The 27,052-nt window shown below is 40.6% G+C and overlaps 1 protein-coding gene and 1 pseudogene across 1 annotated transcript in view; both read left to right on the top strand.

Moving 5' to 3' along the window:
* Window positions 1-20,986, top strand: part of EFCAB3 (EF-hand calcium binding domain 3) — a 33,602-nt gene extending 12,616 nt beyond the window's left edge. Inside the window, exons 6-10 of the mRNA XM_012443854.2 lie at window positions 593-713; window positions 12,088-12,281; window positions 12,955-13,139; window positions 18,090-18,212; window positions 20,510-20,986. Coding sequence (XP_012299277.2) covers window positions 593-713; window positions 12,088-12,281; window positions 12,955-13,139; window positions 18,090-18,212; window positions 20,510-20,836 — 950 coding nt within the window. The 3' untranslated portion in view covers window positions 20,837-20,986. The remainder of the gene's footprint in view (window positions 1-592; window positions 714-12,087; window positions 12,282-12,954; window positions 13,140-18,089; window positions 18,213-20,509) is intronic.
* LOC105711157 (small ribosomal subunit protein uS12-like) lies at window positions 766-3,067 on the top strand (annotated as a pseudogene).
* Window positions 20,987-27,052: the final 6,066 nt, after the last annotated feature.

The following is a 27,052-nucleotide window of genomic DNA, read 5'->3' as shown; positions in this document are numbered from 1 at the left end:
AGGGCATTACTTACTTCCACTAACTGTGTCAAATTTTTCTGTTATTTTCCCCCTAAGATTATAAATGATATGTAGGTGTAGTTGAAATATTGTCATTAGTCCTCTCATGGTTTGTTTATGAGTTTAACAAGCTGCCTTGGAAATGCTAACCACTATTCATGTTTTCTAGGATAAATACATTTCAGATTCCAAATACTATATACAGTTTTGAAAATATATTCATTTATAAGCTATGAACTATTCTTAGGATAAAGAAAAGCTATTTCTTATAAGTAGTACTATAGTAATGGGAGTTTGCCTAGAATCTTTGCCTAGAACCAGACAGTAATCATTAACATAAAATTCATGTTTGTATTAAAAATATCACTACATTTACTTAGAAGTTATTGAACTAGAAGTATTTTTTAACATTTCATTTTATTCTGTCTGCTCGGTAACCAAAATGGCCTTTCTACCAAATAGAACAGACTTTTAATGTTTTACTGTACCTCTAGTTCCTGGCTTGGTATTACTGTAAATAATCAGTAAAGAGGTGGTCAATTTCTCATTTCAGAAGGTATTTTTAAATCTCTCTTTTGTTTTCCCTCCATAGTTCCAGAAAAGGAGACCTGTTTGGATTTAGCTGGCAACCCAGGGATCCTATTGTTTGAAATCCTGTCACAGCTTATAGAGACTTCAGCCCTGCCCAGAAAGTCTATAATAGAAATAGTAAGGTAAGTGAGAAGGAAAGGAGCAAAAACAGCCTTCTCAGAGGTCTCTGTAAAGATGTTAACATGGCAGTCACCTCTCACTGACATCCAACTCCACAGGGTCTGGTCCAAAACTAAGGAGAAGGTATCTGGGCAAATGCCTGTGTGCTACAACATGAGACCTGATTCCCTCATCTCCACAGTCCTGCCCAGCTCTAAAACTGCAAGGCTGACCTCAGACCATCTCAGATCCCCACAGAGGACCTAAGACAACCAAGGAATTTCAGCCTCCTCTATCTCAGGCCAAAGAATCCCAGCAGAACAAGACTTTTCCAGGAATAATTTTGGGTGGGCTTAGAAATCCAGTTTGAAATACAAGACTCTTGTTCATGCTAAAACTACCAGGGGCTCTCAAAAAAATCTCTGACTTAGAGATAAGGTACAGCAAATTCACACCTCCCAAAGTAGCCTTTGGACTAGAGCAGAGCCAGAATTAGACATGAGAATAAGGGATTGAGGAAACATTCTCATCCTTTAAACCTTTAATTCTCATCCTTTAAATACATAATACACCAGTGTGTGTTATGTATTTAACATACCCATGTGTGTTATTTATTCCAGTATCACTAAAAGTAAATCACCTCAATTTATTTTTATCATTGTATTATAGAAATTAAACAAATGTTGCCGTTATCAGTCTTTTTAACTCATACTCTTTCAAAGCATTCCAGTCTCCCACCTAGAGAGGCTTAAGAGTATAGAATACCACCAACAATGTAAAAATATTCTTCTGCCCCTCAATAGGTAGTCTCTTTGTACTCTCCTATCTCTCTGTCAGATGTACAATAGAGGATGCACAAAATTCTATTTTTCATTCCAATTCAAAGACACTTAGTAAAGCCTGCTGTTGGTACACAATTTAATACATTGTTTAACTTCTCAGCCTCAGTTTCCTCATCTATAAAAAGAGAATGTTAATAATAATACCTACCTGATTTGGCAATTGTGGGGCTAATGTGTAATACTACGTGTGAAGTGCTTAGCACATTATAAGAGCTCAATAAATGTTAGCTATTATTATTATGTGGAAGCAACTAGACTAAGCATACTCATCTGGAAAATTGAAGCTTCATTTAAAAAAAATTATAGCCAGGCACCATGACTCGCACCTGTAATCTCAGCTACTCAGAGGGCTGAGGTGGGAGGATCACTTAAGGCCAGAAGCTTCAGACCAGCCTGAGCAACATAGCAAGACCCCCATCTCTACAAAATTAAAAATTAAAAAAATTAGCTAGGCATGATGGTGAATGCCCAGCTATTCAAGAAGCTCATTTGAGCCCAGGAATTTGAGGTTACAGGGAGCTGTGATTGTGCCACTGCACTCCAACCTGGGCAACAGAGTGAGACCTTTCTCTTAAAAAATAAAATTAAATAGATTTTTTTAAAACAATAATATACATATTATCTAATTTAATCCTCACCTCCCTAATGAATATATACTATCATCACTCCCATTTTACAGATGAAAAAACTTCTGCACAGGTCAGTTAAATAACTTGCCCAAGAGGGACTAGTACCAGTATTTTAGCACAGTCTAATTCCAGAACTCATGCTGTCTTACCTGTCTCCCTATACTGCCTCTCACACTCAGTAAGTACTCAGGAAATGTTTGCTGATGTTGGTGATTTATTGTTACTGTGGCATGGCTGTTATTTATCTGGTTATCTTATCTTGTTATTATTTAACTGGTCATCTTGTTATTGCCTAGTTCCTAAGGAGATTAAAAATGTTTAAGACATAGTATTTAACCTATAAATGGAGACACTTTGAGAGGCTGAAGTGCATGGATCATTTGAACCCATGAGTTTGAGACCAGCCTGGGCAACCTAGTGAAACCCAGTCTCTACAAAAATTAGCTCTTTCACTCAGGCCCATGGCACCAGCAGGATTGGCAAGTGTCATGGACTTCCTGCTGCTAGGATGCTCCATAGTCACTGACAAGACCAGAAGTGGCATGATAAACAGTACAAGAAGCCCATTTGGACACAAGCCTGAAGGCCAACCCTTTTAGAGGTGCTTCTCACACGAAAGGAATTATTCTGGAAAAAGTAGGGGTTGAAGCCAAACAGCCAAATTCTGCCATCAGGAAGTATGCCAGCGTCCAGCTGATCAAGAATGGCAAGAAAATCACAGCCTTTGTACCCAATGGTGGTTGCTTGAACTTTATTGAGAAAAACAATGAAGTTCTTGTTGCTGAATTTAGTTAAAAAGGTCATGCTGTTGGTGATATTCCTGGAGTTTGCTTTAAGGTTATCAAAGTAGCCAATCTTTCTCTTTTGGCCCTATACAAAGGCACAAAGGAAAGACCAAGATCATAAACTTTAATAGTGAAAACACGGTAGTGATGGGCCAGGTGTGGTGGCTCACATCTGTAATCCCAACACTTTGGGAGGCCAAGGCCGGTGGATTGCTTGAGGCCAGGAGTTTGAGACTAGCCTAGCTAACATGGTGAAACCCCATCTCTACTAAAAATAAAAAAAGTAGCCAGGTGTGGTGGCAGGCACCTGTAATCTCAGGTACTCGGGAGGCTGAGGCATGAGAATCACTTGAATCTGGGAGGTGGAGGTTGCAGTGAGCTGAGATTGCACCACTGCACTCCAGCCTGGGTGATGGTGAGACTTAGTCTCAAAAAAAAGAAAAAAACAACTGTAGTGATAAATTTTTATATGCAAAAAAAGCCACCATGGTGGCACACGCCTGTTGTCTCCGCTACTTGGAAGGCTAAAGCAGGATGATTGCTCCCAAATATAGGGGGTCAAGCCTATAATGAACCATGGTCACCCCACCACACTCCAGCCTGGGTAACAAAGTGAGACCCTGTCTCAAAAGAAAGAAAGAAAAAATAATAATTATATATGTATATACATACACACACACACATATATATGAATGGAGAGAAAAGTCAGAAATATGTATTTAAATAAATATACAGAATTAACATAATTCAAAATATGTTAAATAATTGTCAAAAAAGTGGCAGAGATAATTCACTTAGTTTCCTGAGAAAGGAGGTCTTGATTTAGTTAATGGTAGAATTTGATAGGTATTTACATAGTTGATACCATGTATTGAACATGTATTAAGTGCAAAGCTCTGAACAAGCACTTTACATACATTAGTTTTTCCCTGGCTAATAACTGGTCTCCCTGCTTGCACCTTTTGACTGCTGCTCCCCTGCTAGACAGTCTACTCATAACACTCCCTGTGCCTAGCTGACTCCTTGACTCCTACAGCACCAAATGAGTCTTTCAAACACTGCAGATCATTATCACTCCTCAGCTCAAAACCGTCAAAACCCTCCCATTTCCCTCAGAGTAAAAGCCAAAGTCTTTTTTTTTCTTTTTTGAGACAGGGTCTTACAGTAGCATCATGATGGTTCATTGAAGCCTCAACCTCCCAGGCTTAAGTGATCCTCCCATCTAGCCTCCCAAATATCTTGGATTACAGGCATGCACCACCACACCTTACTAATTTTTCTATTTTTTATGGAGACAGGTTTTCACTATGTTGCCCAGGCCAGGCTCAAACTCCTGGGCTCAAGAGATGTGCTCACCTTGGCCTCTCAAAGTGCTAGGATTACAGGCGTGAGCCACAGCCTGGCCCCAAGCCAAAACCTTTACAATGACATATTGGCCCTCTATGTGCTCTGCATTCCCCTTTGATCTCTTTGATTTTGTCTCTGTTACTCTGCTCTACCCATGCTGGCCTTCTTACTCTTCCTCAAATACATCAAACACACTCCCACCTCTAGACCTTTGCACTTGCTTTTCCCTCTGTCTGGTTACTTTTCCCTTGAATAGAACATGACTCACTCAATTCACTCTCACCACCTTTGGGTCTTTGTTCAAATGTCATCTCAGCAAGGCCTTCTCTGACCACCCTGTTTAAAACTGCAAGCCTCCTACCACTCCCTGTCCCCACTTCTCTGCTTTATTTTTCTTCATATTATTCATCACCTTTTAATATATAATAAAATTTACTTATTTTGTCCATTATCTGTATTCTCATGCTAGAATGTAAGCTCCATGAGAACAAGAATTATTTTTTGTGTGTTTTATTTACTACTATATTCCCAGTGTCTATTATAGGAAAATGCTTGGTATACACCGGGAGCGCAGTAATTATTGGCTGAATGTCCTCCATTTAACCCCCAAATCAAACCTATGAGGTAGATCCTAATGCCTCCATTTGCATACAGGCAAGGAGAATGAGGCACAGAGAAGATCACACTGTATCTCCAGCCCAGACCTTCCCTCTAGGGTTTCCATCCGCCTACTGGCCATCTCCATTTGGAAGTCCACAGCCACCTCAAACAAAAAAGGTCAAAACTTAATTTATCTCTTTGTCCACGCATACTTCTACCAGTTCTTCCACTTGAGTTTCAGATCTCAGTGCATGGCTTTGCCATCTCAGTGTGTTTACCCACCTGTCTGAGACAAAGACGCAGCATGACCCTCAGTTGTCACTGCTCTCTCACTCCCTACATCCAACCAAATCACTAAGCCCTGTCTAACCTACCTCCTCAACATGTAAGCCATGCACTTCTCTCTCTCTATCCCCATAGAAACTACCCTAGAGTAAGTAAGTCACTATATTCTTGGACTTACTGCAGTATACTGCCTTGCCACTCTGCCTCCATTTTTGCCATCTCTATCCATTTTCCACACTGCAGCCAGATTATAACTCAATCTATTAGAAAATATTTAAGTGACCTAATGCCAGGCACAAATCTAATCATATCATCATATCACTTACCTTCTAAAAGGCCTACAGTGACCTCTCATGTTGCCTATGAAAAAGTTCTAATTTAATATGGCATTTTAAAGGTCCTTCACAATTACCCTTTGCTTAACCTCCAGTCTCATATATCTCTTTCTGTCTCTCAACAGAGTTTTACTCTTATCTCCCAGGCTAGAGTGCTGCAGTGTAGTGATCAAGGCTCACTGCAGCCTCTACCTCAGACTCAAACAATCCTCTCACTTCAGGTTCCCCAAGTAGCTGGGACTACAAATGTATTTTTTTGTAAAGACAAGGTTTCACCACATTTCTCAAGCTGGTTTTGAACTCCTAACCTCAAGTGATCCACCCCTTCAGCCTCCAAAGAGTGCTGAGATTACAGGCGAGAGCAGCTGTGCCCAGCCCCCATCTCTTATAATCCCAGATACTTGGGGGGCTGAGGTAGGAGAACCACTTGAACCTGGGAGGTGGACATTGCAGTTAGCTGAGATTGCACCACTGCACTCCAGCCTGGGCCACAAGAGTGAAACTCCATCTCAAAAAAAAAAAAAAAAAAACAACTCGTGCTAATCAGCAGCGGAACTATGCCTGTGAATAGCCAGTGCACTCCAGCCTGGGCAACATAGCAAGAGCCCCATCTCTAAAATAAATAAATAAATAAATAAAATTACCACAAGCTCTGTGGCTTAAAAAATTATTCTCTCCCAGTTCTGGAGGCCAGATGGTGTCAGTAAGGCCACACCTCTTCCTTCTCCAGGGGAGAATCCTTCCCTGGCAATTCCAGCCTCTAGTGATTCCTGGCATTCCTTGGCTTGTGGCAGCATAATTCTTATTTCCATTTTTTCAATGCCTTCTCCTATTTGTGTCTAAAATCTTCCGCTCCTGGGTGCAGTGGCTCACGCCTGTAATCCCAGCACTTTGGGAGGCTGAGGCGGGTGGATCACAAGGTCAGGAGTTCAAGACCAGCCTGGCCAACATGGTGAAACTCCATCTCTACTAAAAATACAAAAATTAGCTGGTTGTGGTGGTGTGTACCTGTAATCTCAGCTACTCAGGAGGCTGAGGCAGGAGAGTTGCTTGAACCCAGGAGATGGAGGTTGCAGTAAGCCAAGATCTTGCCACTGTATTCCAACCTGGGTGAGAGAGTGAGACTCCATCTCAAAAAAACACAATCTTCCTCTCCTTTCTTTTATAAGGTCACTAGTCATTAGATTTAGGACCCAGCCTAAATCCAGGATGATCTTATCTCAAGATCTTTAATTTAATTACATCTGCAAAGATACTTTCCAAATAAGGTCCCATAGCAGGTACAGGGCTTGGGACTTGAACATCTTTTTGGGAAACACAATTCAACCTTACTACCTGTGTATGCTTAGCTGACTCCTGCTTATCCTTTCTGTCCCAGTGAGTAGCACTCCCTCTGAAAGGCCTTCTCTGACCCCCAGGTCTGGGTCAGGCTTGCTCCTACATGCTCTTCTCTCCCTATCATACAGCACATTGTACTGTTGACATTACAGGTTTAACAAGCAGACTTGAGGCCGGGCGCGGTGGCTCAAGCCTGTAATCCCAGCACTTTGGGAGGCCGAGGCGGGTGGATCACGAGGTCGAGAGATCGAGACCATCCTGGTCAACATTGTGAAACCCCGTCTCTACTAATACAAAAAAATTAGCTGGGCACGGTGGCGCGTGCCTGTAATCCCAGCTACTCAGGAAGCTGAGGCAGGAGAATTGCCTGAACCCAGGAGGCAGAGGTTGCAGTGAGCCGAGATCGCGCCATTGCACTCCAGCCTGGGTAACAAGAGCGAGACTCCGTCTCAAAAAAAAAAAAAAAAAAAAAAACAACCAGACTTGTACATTAGATTGTGAGCTCTGAAAGGACAGGGACCGTGTTGGCTTATTCATCTCTTTCCTGCACCTAACACAAAGCACAGAACATACAGGCACTTAATATTTGTTGAATTTAATTGACTTTCCCAAGATTATATAGCTATTAAATATCTGATTCAGCAGTTCAATAAGAGAATGTCATGAGAAAAAGACTTAGAATATAGTCTACATTTGTATTTACAGAACAGTGACAGATAAATTGGCTAAAACATGAGGTTTGTATAGGGAAGCAGGAAGAGATAAGGTGGAAAATATGTCCTGGATCCAGGCTATAGAAAATCTCTTCCGAGGGTTCCTCCAAGCAGTGGGGAGCCATTGAAAGAACTGGGAGAGGGGAGCAGTGAGGAAAAAAGATTTTGATAGAGGAGTGGAGTAGTTTGACCTGGAAATAGTATATAGAAAAGCCTGGTAGAAAGACAGACTGATGGCCAAGAGACTAATGAAGAGGTAAGAAAAATAGCTCTGGAAAGTAGAGGAAGCAAAGGGGGCTGAGCACTGTGGCTCATGCCTGTAATCCTAGCACTTTGGGAGGGGGAGGCAGGCGGGTTGCTTTGAGACCAGCCTGGCCAAAGTAGCAAAACACCATCGCTATAAAAAATACAAAAATTAGCCACGCACGGTGGTACACACCTGTAATCCCAGCTACTTGGGAGGCTGAGGCACAAGAATCACTTGAACCCAGGAGGCAGAGGTTGCAGTGAGCCAAGATCACGCCACTGCACTCCAGCCTGGGTGACAGAGCAAGACTCTGTCTCAAAAAAGAAAGAAAATAAAAATTTACTTACTGAATGCAAGACCTCCCACTAGCCCCCTTCTCTTTCCATAGTTACCAACGTGTTGGAAGCTAGATTTATACCATCCAAGTAAAATTTTAGAGAATTCCTCTCAGGGAACTTGACTAGCCCAAGAGAAAAAACTCACACTCACAGTTGAAAGTCCATTGATAAAACAAGGCTCCATCAATAAGCTTTAACACAGCAAAGAGCTTCCAATTGTCTTACAGAGTGCTTACTCTCATTCTAAAATAGGAATAGATATCCAAAGAATCAAGGGACATTTAAGAGCCAGGCATAGTGACACATGCCTGTAGTCTCAGCTACTCGAAAGGCTGAGGCAAGAGGACTACGTGAGCCCAGGAGTTCAAGTCCAGCTTGGGCAACATAATGAAACCCGCATCTCTTTAAAAAAAAAAAACAAAAAATGATATTTAAGGAAAATTATTATTAGATCATTAATATTAAAGAAATATTAAAACAAGAAGGAAAGAAAGAACAAACTAAAGAAGTAGAGACAAAGCATGATACAGTAGAATTATTGTAATATCCTCCAAGATATGAGGGGGAATTTGCATTCATGAAATTAGAATAGGAAACTATATAAAAGAAACATTCAAAAGAAAAAAAATTGAAGCTCTTGAAAATTAAAAATAGGATAGCAGAAGTAAAAATTTAAATTAAGAAAATCTCTCAGAATGTTAGAGAGAAAACAGCGCTAGAAAAAATGAGAAAATAAGTCCAACATTCCAAATAATAAGCATTCTAAATAGTGAACAAGAAAACCAAATGAAGGCAGGAAATTATCAAAGAAATAGTCCTAGAATATTTCCCAGAACTCACACACTTGAGTTTATAGATTTTAAATGTCCACTGAATATCCAGCACAATGAATAATAAAACACTCATACCCACACATGGCACATTACTATAACATTTCAGAACATCAGGGAAAAGATGCTGAAAGTTTTTAATAAGGAAAAAAATTTACTTTTCTGCATCCAAAAAGAAAACATAGCACTGAAAGCCGGAAAATAGTGGATCAGCGCCTAAGGAAAAATGATTTCCAACCTACCCAGCCAACTGCAAAGTATAACAGAAAAGACAATTTCCAGTTACCATGGCTCAAAACATGTATATATGCATTCTTCCTTAGGAAACTATTGGAAGATATACCCCACCAAGATGAGGGAGTACACATAATAAATAGGAAAACAATCAGCTCACGCCTATAATCCCAGGACTTTCAGAGACCAAGACAGAAGGATTACTTGAGCCCAGGTGTTCAAGACCAGACTGGGCAACATAGGGAGATCCTATCTCTACAAAAAACATTTTTTTTAACTAGTCAGGCATGGCATGTGCTTGTAGTCCCAGCTACTCAGGAAGCTGAAGTGGGAGGATTGCTTGAGCCCAGGAGGTTGAGACTGTACTGCACTCCAGCCTGGGTGACAGAGCAAGACCTTGTCTCAAAAAAAATCAAAAATAAATTTTTTAAAAAAAGGAAAACATAGGATCCAAGAAACAGAATATCCAAAAGGGAGACAGACAAAGGGACTTCCTCCCTAGGGTGGTGGTGAAGAATAACTCTGGGCTAATAACTATGCACTGAAACCATTCCAGGTGGCGAGATCTCTTCAAGAAAAAAAAAAGTGACATGTATAGAAGTCCTGGTGTGTTTGATCATGGATCTTACAAGGAACTAGAGAATAAGAACAACACCTTACATATGCTGAGTTGTTACTATGCTCCTGATACTGCCCTGAAAGGCAGTATTAAAAATACAAAATTAGCCAGGCATGGTGGCACATGTCTGTAATCCCAGCTGCTCAGGAGGCTGAGACAGGAGAATCGCTTACATTGCAGTGAGCCAAGATCATGCCATTGCACTCTAGCCTGGGCAACGAGCAAAACTCCATCTCAAAAAATAATAATAGTAAAGACGGCAAATACGAACACAATTAAGCCACTCGTTTTGATATGTAATATACATGAAACAATTAGTTATAAATATAATGTGACATAAATTATCAAGCAGAGATTAGAATTTCAAGGAAGAAGGGAAACCATAGACTATCGCAAAAGTTCTTAAACTTGCACTGTGTCAGAATCAGCTGGAGCGATTGTTCAAACACGTTGCTAGGCTATGGGATTTCTGAGTTAATGGGTGCGTAGTCAGGGCCAAGAATTTGTATTTCCCACAAGTTCCCAGTGGTGCTGAGGACCACACTCGGAGCCATAGAGTATATAGCGAATACTCTGAGGGAAAGAAAAACAGCCTTGAAGGACCTGGTAGAAATTAAATTACATTAAGAGAACTAGCCTTATGCTATTTTCAGAGGTAAGTGATGACACTGTGGATGGTTGAGTTCAAGGCTAGAGAAGAAAGTATTTGATCATAAGTCAGACTCTATTCAGAATGCTGTAGGCACATCTCCTACCAACCACTGCTTCAGCTCCAACATTTAGAATGAGTCTTTTCCAGGCCGGGCAAGTGGCTCACACCTGTAATCCCAACACTTTAAGAGGCCGAGGCGGGCGGATCACAAGGTCAAGAGATCAAGACCATCCTGGCTAACATAGTGAAACCCCGACCCTACTAAAAATAAAAAAAATTAGCCACATGTGGTGGCCTGCACCTGTAGTCTCAGCTGCTCAAGAGGCTGAGGCCGGAGAATTGCTTGAACCCGAGATGCATAAGTTGCAGTGAGCCGAGATCACACCACTGCACTCCAGCCTGGGTGACAGAGCGAGACTCTGTCTCAAAAAAAAGAAAAAAAAAATGAGTCTTTTCCCTCTTCCTGAGAGGAAAAGAAAGGTTGTCTGTCACTGTCCCAGAGAGTAGTGAAGCCTCCCGTTGCTATAACAGGAAGAAATTGGCCTATGTATTAATGAGAAGTAAGGTCCTACACCTCGTCCTCTGAGACAGCATGAAGTGATGCTCTTCTGCTCAGAACACTGAGATGTGAGAACTTCCACTACCAAAGCGGTGAGAAGCAAGCCCTTCCACCTCAGCAGCAGGAAGCAGATCCCTACCATAGCTGCAGAGAGAAGTCCACTGTTGTGGAAGCAAGAAGGAAGCTGATCACCTACCACCACAGCCACTGATATTCGAGGCATGCATGTTTGTAAGTCAGATGTCTATACTCTGAATCAGAGTACCTTATCATATACAGCCTGCCTGCTGTACTTATTCTTAAAGAATGTATAACCTAAAATGCCCAGTAATACATCTTCTAAGTCTGTTTATACACATGTACGTACACATACACTCCAAAAAAATGATAGGAAAGAAATGCAACCAATAGCGATTCACTCCAGATCGAAAGCTTACTGGTAGTGTCTTCCTTCTTATACTTTTCTTTGTTTTCCAAATTATCTGCAATGACAATTTCTTTAATCTAAAATGAAAGTTGTATATTTTAAACCTAACACAAAGTAATAATAATTACTGTTTGTATTCAAGCTGGTACCACTTAAGGGTTTATCAAGGATCATAATTCATAAATATTTTTCTAGACAAAACAGGGAGGTCAGAGCTGGACATGATAGCAGGTACCTATAGTTCCAGTTATTCAGGAGGCTGAGGAGGGAGGAGAACTTGAGCCCAGGAGTTCCAGTCCAGCCTGGCAACGTAACAAGACCTCATCTCTCTTTGAAAAACAAAAAGAAAAACAAAACCTCTGGGAAGCCTTGGGTGTAAAAAAATTAAAAAGGAAACCAAAAGCCAAGGACTATAGATAAAAATAGTAAAATTGCCTGTGGAAGTATCAGTAGATATTCTATAAATGTCACAGAAATAGGCACTCAAATATTATTGAATGAATATGCAAATTAGATTTAAAATAAGTTTCTTCAGCATATGTAACTAGCAACTTGACTTTTTAAAATTTTTGTCCTCTATCTCTTTTTTATCCATTTCTGAATTACTTTTCTTAAAGCTATTTCCAAAGAAAATTCCAGCATACTGGTCCAAGAATGTTGTGGAGTCCCTACACTATGGGCTATGGAAAAAGGACACTTAAACCAAACATATGCACACCTCCAAGCTCAAGCATGGCTGCCTTTGCTAATGCTGCCCGGATTGCAATAATGAAAGAAAAGGATTTATTTAAATTTCTTGAAGAGCTCAAGAGTAAGAGCCATTTGTTTTCTCTCCTGTTGTAAGAGATTTATTTGTATATAACTGGTCAAAGAGAAGTGCTGTAGCCCAAATGCTGTAAGAACAGGACCACAGCCTCTTCTGAGTGACTACTCTCTGTCACACAGATGTTATTTGAAAGCAAATGTAGGGCTGGACCCAGTGGCTCACGCCTGTAATCCCAGCACTTTGGGAGGCCGAGGTGGGTGGATCACGAGGTCAAGAGATAGAGACCATCCTGGTCAACAAGGTGAAACCCCGTCTCTACTAAAAATACAAAAATTAGCTGGGCATGGTGGCGCGTGCCTGTAGTCCCAGCTACTCAGGAGGCTGAGGCAGGAGAATTGCTTGAACCCAGGAGGCTGAGGTTGCAGTGAGCCGAGATTGCGCCATTGCACTCCAGTCTGGGTAACAACAGCGAAACTCTGTCTCAAAAAAAAAAAAAAAAGAAAAGAAAGAAAGCAAATGTAGGTGTTACCTGAATCCTCAGACACCTGTTGAAGCCTCTAGTCTGTGGATGGGTGGGGCGTGAGAGCAGTAGAGTGAAGAATGAGGGCTGTGGCCACTGAGGAGAATAGACAAAGCAAAACAGGCACCACCTGTTGGTCTTTTATGTGAACAACTTCTTACATTGTTTGTGATGCCATTTTTGTTTTTATCTTTTTAGGATGCAATTCCCATTCAGATAGCCCATATTCAAAAATACCCATATTTCCATTGTTCCCTAATGTGGATGGGGTGGTGATGGGAAAGCCATTCAAAGACATGCAGAAATTAGAGATACTAAGAAGAAAGGAGCCTTTGAATTTCTTTGAGGATTGCTTTTTCCATAAAAGAGACTGGAAAACACAGGTGAGATTTAGATTATGTCACATTAGTTAATTTAAATTCTTGGATTTTTAAGCACTAACTTAACAGAACTAATAACATGCTTTTTACAACAAATATTTTTAGTCATTATTTTCAAACCAGATGCCATAGCCATGTTCCTAAATTTAAGCCCAGGTGTTGACATTTCATTTAATTTCAACAAATAGTTAAACTTACGAAGAAAAAATACAGGTTTAGAGTTGGGGATGTTATATAGGAATAATAACAATAAAAGGTTCTCCGATCCTATCTCTGACTACTCCCCCATCCACTCAGGGACCAGAAGCTGCTTCTGTGCACTCTAGATTATTTTTGGACAAACACCCAGGATGAGAGGACCAGGCCCACAATCCAAAGGAGCAGTGCTGTGATGGAGGGGCCATCCTGCCCTCGACTAGATCCTTATTTATGGTCCCAGCTGCACCTTCTGGCCTTGCTTCAAGCCCTGTTGACTCTAATCTTTTTGCCTCCCTTCCAAGATATACTTTTGTCATCGTAAGTTATACGGTCTCCAGCAACTATGCCCAAGTTTCTAGATACCCTCTCAGGAAGCTCTGGCCTCACCCCAGGTAAGGCCTCTCGGCCTGAGAAACAGAATGGACACTTAACTGCAGACCAGCCCACCCTGTGGAGCTCTGGGTTCCAGAGGTCCATGTATTGTTTACATCACTATAAAATTCCTAGAAGGCCCCTCCATGCATAGAGTTTAAGAGGCCCAGAGGGGTATCGCTGTCACAAATGACCTCAAGTTCAGACTTTGTCCTCTCTCCAAATGAAATAACACCCACAGGCAAATATCACTGAGAAGATGGCAATAAGAAGACATTTATCCTCCTTTAAACTTATGTCCCAGCATTCAACTACTCTACCCAAGATGCTTATCTGTTTATTGTCAATCTCTCCAACTAGAATATAACATTCATGTATGCAAGGGTTGTATTTCTTTCACTGAGGTATCCGTATCATCTAAAATAGAATTTGACCCATAGGTAACTCAGTATTTTTTGGAAGAAAGAATGCTGTAATACAAATTATTTCCTGAGAGCATACTGTATGCCAGATTGTCTCTAATAATTTCAGCAGAAATAATGTCAATAGCTTCCTAAATGGTCCCCTTCTTTCTACAAATGTCCCCTTTAAATGATTCTCAGCCCAGCAGCCAAAGTGGTTCTGTTAAAATCAGATTGAAACCCTCCAATGGCTTTTCATATCACGCAGAATGAAAACCAAAATTTTTATAACTTACAGTGTCCCACACAATCAAAACCTGAGCATTCTAATAATTGTAGCCACTAGTAGTTGTTTAAATTTCAATTAATTAAGATTAAATAAAATTACAAATTCAGTTCCTCAGTCACACCAGTCACATTGTAAATGCTCAATAGCCATATGTGGCTAATGGCTACTATAGTGGACAACACAGAAATATAGAAAATTTCCATTATTGAGGAAAATGTTATTGGATATCACTGATCTAGGCCCTCATTGCCTATCCAACAATCTCATCTTCCACTGCTTGCCTTCCAGTGCATTCCACTTCATCCACAAGGCCTCTTTACTTTCCTCTTACAGACCAGACATGCTCTCACCTCATGGTCTACAGCTTTGCTATTTCTTTTGCTAGAATGCTGCTCCCCAGAGAGCTGCATAGCTCTCCCCTCCCCTCTTTCAGGTCTTGTCTCAAATGTCACTTCAGGAGGCCTCTCTAACAACCCCACTAAAATCACGATCCCCACGTTGTCATCGTACTAAATGCCACTGAATTGTTCACTTCATGTGGTTAATTTTATGTTACATGAATTTTCACTTTAATAAATTTTTTTTGAGTTGGAGCCTTGCTCTGTTGCCCAGGCTGGAGTGCAGTGGCACAATCTGGGCTCACTGCAACCTCCACCTCCCAGGTTCAAGCAATTCTCCTGCCTCAGCCTCCCAAATAGCTGGGACCACAGTGTGCGTCACCACACCCAGCTAATTTTTGTATTCTTAGTAGAGACGGGGTTTCACCATGTTGGCCAGGCTGCTCTCAAACTCCTGACCCCAGGTGATCCACCCGCCTCAGCCTCCCAAAATGCTGGGATTACAGGTGTGAGCCACTGCACCAGGCCAATAAATTATTTTTTAAATAGGTATTTAAATAGCTGGGTAACAGTGGTACATACCCATAATCCCACCTGATCAGGAGGCTGAGGCAGGAGGATCACCTGAGCCCAGGAATTCAATCTGTAACGTGCTATGATCATGCCTGTGAATAGCCACTGCACTCTAGCCTGGGCAACATAATGAGCCTCCATCTCTAAAACTAATTTTAAAAAATAAATTTAAAATAAAAATTTTTGAATAAATAAATGTATATGTATTCAAATAAAATCACAACCCCCAGTACCCTACCCCCTTTCCTGATTTTTTTCATAACATTTGTTACCATCTAATATATTACATATTTGCTAGTATATTACACCTAATTACTACATATTTATATTTAATTATACTACATGCATACATATGTATATTTACATCTATACTTACTATATATGTACCATATTTACAAATATTATACTACATTTAATGCTATTTCTATTAAACTATATGTTTATGTACATAAATAGTATAATATACTGTGTAGTTTATTACATCTAATCTAATCTATTTGTATACTTACAAGTGTTTATGATCTTGAACTCCCGACCTCAGGTGATCTGCCCGCCTTGGCCTTCAAATACAAGTGTTTATTAGATGCTGGGCACCTGTAATCCCAGCACTTTGGGAGGCCAAGGTGGGTGGATCACCTGAGGTCAGGAGTTTGAGATCAGCCTGGCCAACATGATGAAACCCCACCTCTACTAAAAATACAAAAATCAGCCAGGAATAGTGATGGGTGCATGTAATCCCATCTACTCTGGAGACTGAGGCAGGAGAATCACTTGAACCTGGGAGGCAGAGGTTGCAGTGAGCCCAGATCGTGCCACTGCACTCCAGTCTGGGTAACAGAGCAAGACTCTGTCTCAAAAAACAAAAAACAAAAAATTTAAAAATTATTTATATATTTATGAAAGAAGAAAAAAGAAAGAAAGAGAAAAAGAAAGAAAGAAATGAAATGAAATTAACAGAGAGACCCAAAGAAGAAAATAGAGCTATGAGGAGAATTTTTTTTTTTTTTTTTTGAGACGGAGTCTTGCTCTGTCGCCAGGCTGGAGTGCAATGGCGCAGTCTCGGCTTACTGCAACCTCCACCTTCTGGGTTCCCCTGCCTCAGCCTCCCAAGTAGCTGGGACTACAGGTGTGCTCCACCACACTCAGCTAATTTTTTGTATTTTTAGTAGAAATGGGGTTTCACCATTGTTCAGGATGGCCTCCATCTCCTGACCTTGTGATACACCCACCTTGGCCTCCCAAAGTGCTGAGATCACAGGTGTGAGCCACTGCACCTGTCTGGAGAATTTTAACTTAAGGAAAACAGTGACATTTCACACAACAGGAAAATGATTATTCAACAAATAGTGCACTGAGTAGCCATCTGAGAGAAAAAATGAAATTCACGTTTCATATACAAATTGCAAATGGATGAAATGTAGAAAGAATAAATGTAGGGCAGAGAAGAATAAATGGAAAAAAAGAAAAGAAACATTAACATACTGAAATAAACTCTGGGAAGGCCTCCCTAACTGTGACACAAAAGCCAAATGCATTTTTTAATAAAAAGATATGAATTCCACTGCATCAAGATCAAAAAATCTCACCAGGCATGGTGGCTCATGCCTGTAATCCCAGCACTTTGGGAGGCCAAGGAAAGCAGATAACCTGAGGTTGGGAATTCAAGACCAGCCTGACCAACATGGAGAAACCCTTTCTCTACTAAAAATACAAAAATAAGCTGGGCATGGTGGCACATGCCTGTAATCCCAGCTACCCAGGCAGGTGAGGCAGGAGAATCACTTGAACCCAGGAGGTGGAGGTTGCAGTGAGCTGAGTTCATGCCATTGCACTCTAGCCTGGGCAACAAGAGCGAAACTCCATCTCAATAAAAAAAAAAAATCTCCATATGGTCAAAAAATAAATCACAGTTGCCACTCATAACACAAAAGGCTAACTTCAAAGAACTTCAAATTTATTAGAAAAAAAAACTAACCTATATAAAAATAGGCAAAGGGTAGGAACAGACAGTTCTCAAACATGAAAAGATATTCAACCTCATTCTTCATAAAAGATCCAAGTTAAAACTCTCCTCAGGTATTATCTTTTCATATTAAATTGACCAAGATGAAAAAGCTGAAAAAACATGGGTACACTTTCAAGTTACAGGTAGGTTTACAACTTGGTTCGCCCTCTACAGAGGAAATTTGGCAATAATTACCAAAAGGACAGACCTCACACCTTTTGACCTAGCAATTCCAGTCCTAGGGCACCATCTAGGATGTACAGATAATCCTTGCACATGTGCCAAATGCCATTCCTGAGAGACCCAGAAAAAAGTCTAAACAAACAAATGGTTTAACAATAATCTTACAAAATAATGTACAGGCCAAGTGCAGTAGCTCACGCCTGTAATCCCAGCACTTTAGGAGGCCGAGGTGGGTGGATCCCCTGAGGTCAGGAGTTTGAGACCAGACTGGCCAATATGGTGACACCCCATCTCTACTGAAAAAAAAAAAAAAATTAGCTGGGCACGTGGTGGGCACCTGTAATCCCAGCTACTCAGGAGGCTGAGGCAGGAGAATCCCTTGAACCCGGGAGGCAGAGGTTGCAGTGAGCTGAGATCACGCCATTGCATTCCAACCTAGGCAACAAGAGTGAAACTCCACCTCAGAAAAAAAAATACACAAGTAAATAAATAATATACTAATCCTCCATAATGAAATATACTTATTTATTATGTCTTTTTGTTGTATAATTCAAACTAAAATGTATTACTAACCTTTTTTAAATGTGCATAAAGGCAGCAAATATAAAGTCTATAGACCCTGCCTCAAGTTATTCAAATGACATCCTCACCATTGATCAAATGCTCAAGAAAAAGCAAACTTGTACAGTGGCTGATGCACCTGCTATTAAACAACACGTGAGTATTCTTTGTTGAGTGCCTTCCCAGAAATCACTGACAAATATATTGTCCACTTCAATACTATACCATAAAACCAAGAGAATTTTTATCTGTTCTATGTCTTTAAAATGAGACAAGATTGTTTCTCATTTTTACCCATTGTAATAACACCATTTCTTTCTCTATAATCAAATAGACTCAAATGTTAAGTATGATTCATCCTGCTATTCACCTATGCAGCTATACTCACTATTATTTCTGGGACATTCATTTGTTTTATTCCAGAAATATCAAACTAATTAAGGTAGTTAACCAATAGTCACAGTGAGTAGTGTACTCAGAGATTCATGGTGAGTAAAGGAATCTTACATCCTGAGGCCTCTAGCCCTGGGGCATCAGCTGCACCAAGGGCTAAGAAGCTTGAGAAGATCAATAGTTTGGTATTAATACATTGGGAATCTCGGTATTAGGTCAAGGAATAGCTAGGGCAAGTATTCTTTGGGCTATCTCAATCTATCCTCCTTGTTTCAGCTACCACCTAAGTATTGATTACTATTAAAGTTGTTGCTAGCCTAGACTTCTTTCCTGTATTTCTGTCCTATCTCACTGACCACTTAACGAATATTTCTACCTCTACGCAGAGTCTCATAGCATAACAAACTCAACATGTCCAAAACAAAACTCATCATCTTCTGCATCAAACTGGCTCCCCCATGGGAATTCTATATCTCAGATGTTTTTTGCATTGTTGTTGTTGTTGTTTTTTATAAGGTCAACTTTTATTTTAGATCCACAGGGTACATATGCAGGTTTGTTACACGAGTGTATTGCATGTGTCTCAGTTGATAGCATCTACTCAGTCACTGAAGCTAGAAGGCCAGCAGGTATCCTTAATTCGGGTTTTTTCCCTCATTCCTCACATCTACTAATCCCAAGTCTGGCCTATTGTCATTCTCTTTAAAGATTTTTCAGGGTTGGGCATGGTGGCTCATGTCTGTAATCCTAGCACTTTAGAAGACCAAGGCAAGTGAATCACCTGAGGTCAGGAGTTTGAGACTGGCCTGGTCAACATAGTGAAACCCTGTCTCTACTAAAACTACAAAAAATTAGCCCGGTGTGGTGGTGGGCGCCTGTAATCCCAGCTACTCGGGAGGCTGAGGCAGAAGAATCGCTTGAACCTGGGAGGCGTAGGTTGCAGTGAGCCAAGATCGTGCCACTGCACTCCAGCCTGGTGACAGTGCGAGACTCCGTCTCAAAAAAAACAAAATACAAAAATTAGCCAGGCATTGTGGTGGGCACCTGTAATCTCAGCTACTCGCAATGCTGAGGCAGGAGAATCTCTTATACCTGGGAGGCAGAGGTTGCGGTGAGCCAAGATTGCATTACTGCATTCCAGCCTGGGCGATAGGGCAAGACTCCATCTCAAAAAAACAAAAGATTTTTCAAAGCCGTCCCCTTCACTCCATCTCCATTACCACTGCCTTAGATGAGGCAGTCTCCAGCCTGGAATCCTCCAACCGTTCTTCACACAGCTGCTAATAATCCAATATGAAGAGCCAACCATGGCATTGTCCTGCTTAAAAGTGAACACAATCCTCTCAATGATGGTAATTTCAACTCTATTTTCTGCTTAAGGGATTTATCTCGCTTTCATTAGAAATGATAGCTCACTACAGCATGATTTTCACTGAATAACACGCTCTTGCTAGCCTCACCGAGATCACTGACTGATCTGACTGATAAGATTAAGTCTAAGGGCCTCTCTGTCGTTTGTCATTATTTCTTCTTCCCACTTTAAACTTGACACTTCAGCAAGACCAAGTGTTGGTGTTTACCTCCTACCACACCTCCAGGATGTTTACTGCCTTGGGGTCTCTGTTTATGCTGTCCCCTCTCCCTGGAACACCTATCTTCCCATCACCACTTACTCCCTCAATTTGATGAAATCCTTGAGGACCTACTCAGCTCAGCATCTTCTCCCAGTCAGTTCTCCCTGTCCTAGGCTGAAGTGAGTGGCTGAATTGGCACTCCTGTTATATCCATAGACTATCTCCACCCCATAGTTCAACCTATTTTAGTCTATTGTATTTTTCATATCCTTATAAAATTTCTTATGACCTCATTATTCCCAAGCAGTACATTTTGATTGTCCATCAACTCCTAGCTCACATGTCCTCATGAGGCAACACCCAATGTATAGACTCAGTGACTTTCAAGTAGCCTAGGAACATAACTCTTGGGCTATCTATCATTGTGGTCCACAAATCAAAGATATTTTAAGGTAACTACAATAAACTTCTGTTCTCTCACTGCAGGTGAAAAGAGCTACCGATGCCTATAATTTAGGAATTGCCCGTGAACACCGGCAAGAAATGCTAAACCTCTGGCGGAAGATCCGAGGAGATTTGATTGGACTAGACTCTAAAAATGAGTCATTTTATGACACCTTTTCCACTTATACATGGTCCTGGAATGTTTGTCAAGAATTACTTTCTCCTAAGGACTTAAGGTTACATGATGCCTATGTGAATAGAAATTCCTCCCATAAGTCTAGATCCTCTTCCTCATCAGATGTCAGTGAATGTGACACAGACTTAGGAAGAAAAAGAAAACAGAAAGGTTTAAAGGAATTTCAACAATGAAATTTCCACATTTTCTAAACAGCTCATCACAAACCACTTTTTCATAGTTATCAAAATTATGGTTTCTTGCTTTTGTCTAGTACATTCTTAGAAGCTGGAAATTTTGACTTCTTTTGGATTCTGACCAGTAAAAAAGTTTAAGTCATAAAATAGTTTCCGTTTCCTAAATCTTGACTAGTAAATAGATGCTAGGCTGTTAATTACCTAGCAACCAGCTGCCCCTACCTGGTTTAAGACTGCCTAAGCCTCAGCAGAAAGGAGAAAAGTTGTCCTGAGCTAAAGGCCGTCCAGGCAATAAACCTGAATTTAGGGTGGGTGTAAACGGGATTAGGTTTTTGATTGTTTGTGAAAGAGACTAGAGACTGCAGATGACAATGACCTTTCAGTTTCAGGGAATAAGATCAGCAAGCCTTAAAGAACCTTGATTAAATTTGTGTATTCCCATCTGGGCGCAGTGGCTCACATCTGTAATCCCAGCACTTTGGGAGGCCAAGGCACATGGATCACGAGGTCAGAAGTTCAAGACCAGCCTGGCCAAGATCATGAAACCCTGACCCTACTAAAAAAAATACAAAAAAATTAGCGGAGCACAGTGGCAGGCACCTGTAATTCCAGCTACTTGGGTGGCTGAGGAAGGAGAATGGCTTGAATTTGGTGGGCAGAGGTTGCAGTGAGCCAACATTGTGCCACTGCACTCCAGCCTGGGTGACAGAGCGAGACTCAGTCTCAAAAAAAAAAAAAAGTGAGCATTTCCAATGGATCACCTGAGGTCAGGAGTTGGAGACCAGCCTGACCAACATGAAGAAACCCCATCTACTAAAAATACAGAAATAGCTTATCACATCCATTGCATTTGTTGTTGCTGTTCTTTAAGGCATTTAATAAAGAAGCACATATGTAACTATATTACAAGTTTGGGGGATTATAATTTTTATTATGGCAAAATACACATTACCTAAAATTTGCCGCTTCCATCATGTTTAATTATGTATCAACCATTACTAGGTTTTTTTGGTGTGTTTGTTTGTTTGTTTGGAGATAGGGTCTCTGTCACCCAGTCTGGAGTGCAGTGACACAATCATGGCTCATTGCAACCTCAACCTCCTGGGCTCAAGCAATCCTCCCACTTCAGACTCCCATGCAGCTGGAACTACAGGCATGCAACACCATGCCCAGCTAATTTTTTTATTCTTATAGAGACACGGACTCCCTGTGTTGTCCAGGCTGGTCTCAAACTCCTGGGCTGAAGTGACCTTCCTACCTCAGCCTCCCAAAGTGTTGTTATTACAGGTATGACCTACCGTGCCAAGCCCCATTGGGGTATCTTTCTGTGGTTCTCAAGGGTTGCCCACAGAGAGACAGACAACTTTTGGACTCAGGAAATCTGGATCTACAAGACTAAATCTGTATTAACCTTCTGATCTACTGTCAGATGGCAAAGTGTTTTATTTCTTGTGCCAGTTCTAATCTAAAAATGTAAGGGATGAGATCAACTATTCATAAATGTTATCCAAGAAGCTGGTTTGCAGATGTGTGGGGGCAAACCAGTCCATCACACTCAACATATAGAACAAATGCTTTTTAAATCACTATTCTAGAAAAATTTTGACCCAGAAAAAGGAAAAGATATGTTCAATATTAATGAGGACAATGCCTCATAATGTAAAAAAAAAAAAAAAAAAAATGTTTGAGACAGAGTCTCACTCTGTTTCCCAGGCTGGAGTGCAGTGGCATGATCTCAGCTCACTACAACCTCCACCTCCCAGGTTCAAGTGATTCTCCTGCTTCAGCCTCCTGAGTAGCTGGGATTACAGGTGCATGCCACCACACCAAGCTAATTTTTGTATTTTTAGTAGATACCAGGTTTCACCATGTTGCCCAGGCTGGTCTTGAACTCCTGACCTCAGGTGATCTGTTCACCTCAGCCTCCCAAAGTGCTGGGATTATAGGTGTGAGCCATTGCGCCCCACCGTAAAATTATAAAATGTCAGGAAAAAACAATGAAGATAGTGCCCCCAAAGCTGTTTATTTAAATGGTCTTGAGGTAATTTTGATTATTTAAATGGTCTTGAGGTGAGTTTTACCATGAATAGTCAAAAGAGTCTAAATATACTTGTTATTATTTATAAAGATACAACGTTGGGGTGAAGAGCTAACCTTATAGATAGATAAGTAACCATATTTTCTAGCTAAAAACAAGATTTATGACTTGACAAGAGACTTGTTTCATATGGATATGGGTGTAACAGGGAATCCAGAAGATATAATTTGGATGCCAAAATATTAGAATTCCTGGAATCTTTCCTTCCATCAGTGGGATAACAGGACAGAATATTTTTTAGTAAGATCTGTCCTGGAAAATCTAAAACACACAGCAATACATTCTTTCTATTAAATTGTCACACACTGTTGATGACAGTATAAATTGGTATATCTCTGCCGAATTTAGTATAGTATTCATCCATTCATTCACCAGTTATCTACCGAGTTGCATACTGTGTGTCAGACCTAGTTCTAGGACCTGGACATATAACAGTGAACAAACAGGTAAAATGACTTAACCTCACAGAGCTTAGTGATGGAGCTGATTATAACCATTGACTCAGCAATTCCTCTTCTAGAAATTAATCCTAAAGAAATAATCATGAATGTACAAAATGATTTCATTACAAAGATGTGCACCATGTTGAGTTTTTAATAGTATGAAACTTAAAGTAGACTAAATTTCCAATAAATCATGATATAGCTATACAAAACAAGAAGGATATTAAATGATGTTGTAAAAGAATATTTTGAACAAAAGAATAATATTCCCAAGTTATTATTAAGTTAAAAAGCAGACTACAACTGCTAAGTGGTATGGGAGAACTTCAAGGAATTGTTCTAAAACTAGATTATGACACTGAATACACAAATATAGATTTTTATGAAACTGTACTGAACTGTACACTTAAAATGGATGAGTAATTATTTTTTTAAAAAAGCACAAAGCATTCTGTTCTGATTCACTTATATAATTAAATTAGAAAAAAAGGACTGGGTGGACATAAACCAAAGAGTTAATGAGTCAAATTAATGGTGGGAAGGGGTATTTTCTTTTGTCTTATCAGTTCTATAATAAACATTTATTTTCCAGTAAGAAAACACAGGCCAGGTGCAGTGGCTCATGTCTGTAATCCGAGCACTTGGGGAGGCGGAGGCAGACTGATTCCTTAAGACCAGGAGTTTGAGGCCAACCTGGGCAACATGGTGAAACCCTGTCTCTATAAAAAATGCAAAAATTATCTGGGAATAGTGGCAAAAAACCTCTAGTCCCAGCTTCTCCGGAGGCTGAGGTGGGAGGATTACTTGAACCTGGGAGGCAGAGGTTGCAGTGAGCTGTGATTGTGTCACTGCACTCCAGCCTGGGTGACAGAGCGAGGCCTTGTCTCACAAAAATAAAAAGGAAGAAAAAAGAGAAAAAAAGAAAAAAAAAATGCTGTTTTAAAATTAAAGTTGTTGGCAGGGCCCAGTGGCTCACACCTGTAATCCCAGCACTTTGGGAGGCCAAGGTGGGCAGATCATTTGAGGTCAGGAGTTCCAGACAAGCCTGAGCAACGCAGTGAAACCCCATCCCTACTAAAAATACAAAAAAATACAAAAATTAGCCGGGAGTGGTGGCAGGTGTCTATAATCCCAACTATTCCAGAGGCTGATACATGAGATTCACTTGAACTGGGGAGATGGAGGTTCAGTGAACCCAGATCACACCACTCAACTCCAACCTGGGCGATGGAGCGAGACTCTATTTCAAAAAAAAAAAAAAAAAAAAAGCTAGGCATGGTGGTTCACACCTGTAATCCCAGCACTTTGGGAGGCCCAGGCAGGTGGATCACTTGAGATCAGCAGTTCGACACCAGCCTGGCCAACATGGTGAAACCCCATCTCTACTAAAATACAAACATTAGCCAGTGTGGTGGGGGTCGCCTGTAATCTCAGCTACTCAGGAGGCTGAGGCAGGTGGAGGTTGCAGTGAACCGAAATCGCACCACTGCACTCCAGCCTGAGCAATAGAATGAGACTTCATCTCAAAAAAAAAAAAAAAAAATCAGGAAACAATTAACTACCGTTGTCCTTGGCTAACAACCAAAGGCAATAACCCAGAATGAGAGTTTTTCCTAAGGCAGTAATCCAGAATGAGAGTTTTTCCTAAAGCAGTAATCTAGAATGAGAGTTTTTCCTAAGGCAATAATCCAGAATGAGAGTTTTTTAACCTTTACAAGCATTTAACCCCATGCTAACCACTAAGCAGAAGAGTTCTCCTTACTCACCACCAGAGGGACCCTTAGTTCCTCTGAAACATGGTGTTCTCGGAAGCTACAATCCAGTATAAAGTCTAATATCAGAGAACTCACAGCCATGTCAAACTTGAAAATTTTTTTTAGGTGCTTCAGAAAATAACAGGTTGCACAGGCCAATAAAAATAATTGTATAAAATTAAGTTTAGGATACTTTAGCACATTTCATCAAAAAAAGCTGAAGCTGTTTGACATTTAAAATGTCTCTCAATTATTGGAAATAATATAGGAAATTCAAGTGAAGACAATGAGCTGTCTGCAAGAAAAGATTCAGTGGGATTGTTGATTGGAAACACTAACAGCTTTTAGTGAGGGAAGAATAAAAGCCCATAGATGAGAGAACAAGATGCCAGAAATAAACGTAAATCAATCACCTTATCTGCAAACAGCTGGCCTTGACAAAAGATAAAAACTCCTTGCACTTGTTTCTGGGTATGGAGCTTGTGTTCAAAATGTTTCAAAAGACCACAAGAATGGCAAAAGCATATTGTCTTCAAATGAAGTACAAGTTCTTTACTATCTTTTTGATTAACTTGTGTATTTTTTTTCCTGATTAGAGAGGGCTTAGAGCTTGTTCCCATTTCTTTGGAGGGAAAAGTGTAGACTCATTCATTGCCCCCCATAGTTTTACCTACAGAAAGAATTTACAATGGAATAAACAATTACTGGCCGGGCAAGGTGGCCCATGCCTGTAATCCCAACACTTTGGGAAACCGAGGCAGATCATTTGAGGTCAGGAGTTCAAGACCAGCCTAGGCAACATAGTGAAACCCCCTATCTACTAAAAATACAAAAATTAGCTGAGTGTGGTGGCACATGCCTTTAATCCCAGCTACTCAGGAGGCTGCAGCAGGAGAGTCACTTGAGAATCACATTGAAACCAATCTGCTATGTCTAGCACTGCACTAACCCTTCTTTAAAAAAAAAAATCACCTTTCCCTTTATTCTGACATTATAGTTAGAATAAATGAAGTCCAAGAGGTATTAGGCTGGTCCTTGTTTGGTCTCTGCCCGTTCCTTCTTTTCCAAGTGGTATTCATCATGATTCTCTTGGAAGTCTTCTCAAATAACCTTATGTCTATAACATACTTTCTTCTAGATTCCTTTGAGAGTCAATTTGTATTAGATCTAGAAATAGAAATGTAAGTTGAAATGTATTACTATGACAACTATATGTATGTGTGTATTACAATCTTGATTGTGCTAATAAGGATAATTATAATAAATATAATAATATGGATGATTCCAGCCAGGCGAGGTAGCTCCTGCCTGTAATCCCAGCACTTTGGGAGGCCAAGACTGGCGGATCACGAGGTCAGGAGATTGAGACCATCCTGGCTAACACGGTGAAACCCCGTCTCTACTAAAAACACGAAAATTAGCTGGGCCTGGTGGTGCACGCCTGTAGTCCCATCTATTCAGGAGGCTGAGGCAGGAGAATCGCTTAAACCCAGGAGGCGGAGGTTGCAGTGAGCCAAGATCACACCACTGCACTCCAGCCTGGTGACAGACCGAGACTCTGTCTCAATAATAATAATAATAATATGGATGATTCAAAAAGGTTAGATGGTTCTAATTTTTTTTTTTAAATCTTGTCCTTGGATATTCCATTTGATTTGCTAAGCCTCGTATTCTCTAAATTAATTTCATATCCCCTTCTCCCCCTACCCCAACCAAAATATATATACACACTGTGTACACATATACACCCACACTATGAAGAGCTGACCATAGAAGCTGGAAATTGCCCTGTTTCTTCCCGATGCTTGCCACCTTCTTCAATTCTGAACATCAGCTCCACAGTGGAGCTAGGTAGCCTCAACTCTTATAATGAGTCAAGATTTTTCCAATTTTTCAATTTGAGGGAGGCTTGGGAATC

Source organism: Aotus nancymaae, unplaced genomic scaffold (assembly GCF_030222135.1).
Source record: "Aotus nancymaae isolate 86718 unplaced genomic scaffold, 86718_ANA_hifiasm-v0.15.2.pri h1tg000089l, whole genome shotgun sequence".
Taxonomy (NCBI): Eukaryota; Metazoa; Chordata; class Mammalia; order Primates; family Aotidae; genus Aotus; species Aotus nancymaae.
This window is presented reverse-complemented; position numbering and strand designations above follow the sequence as displayed.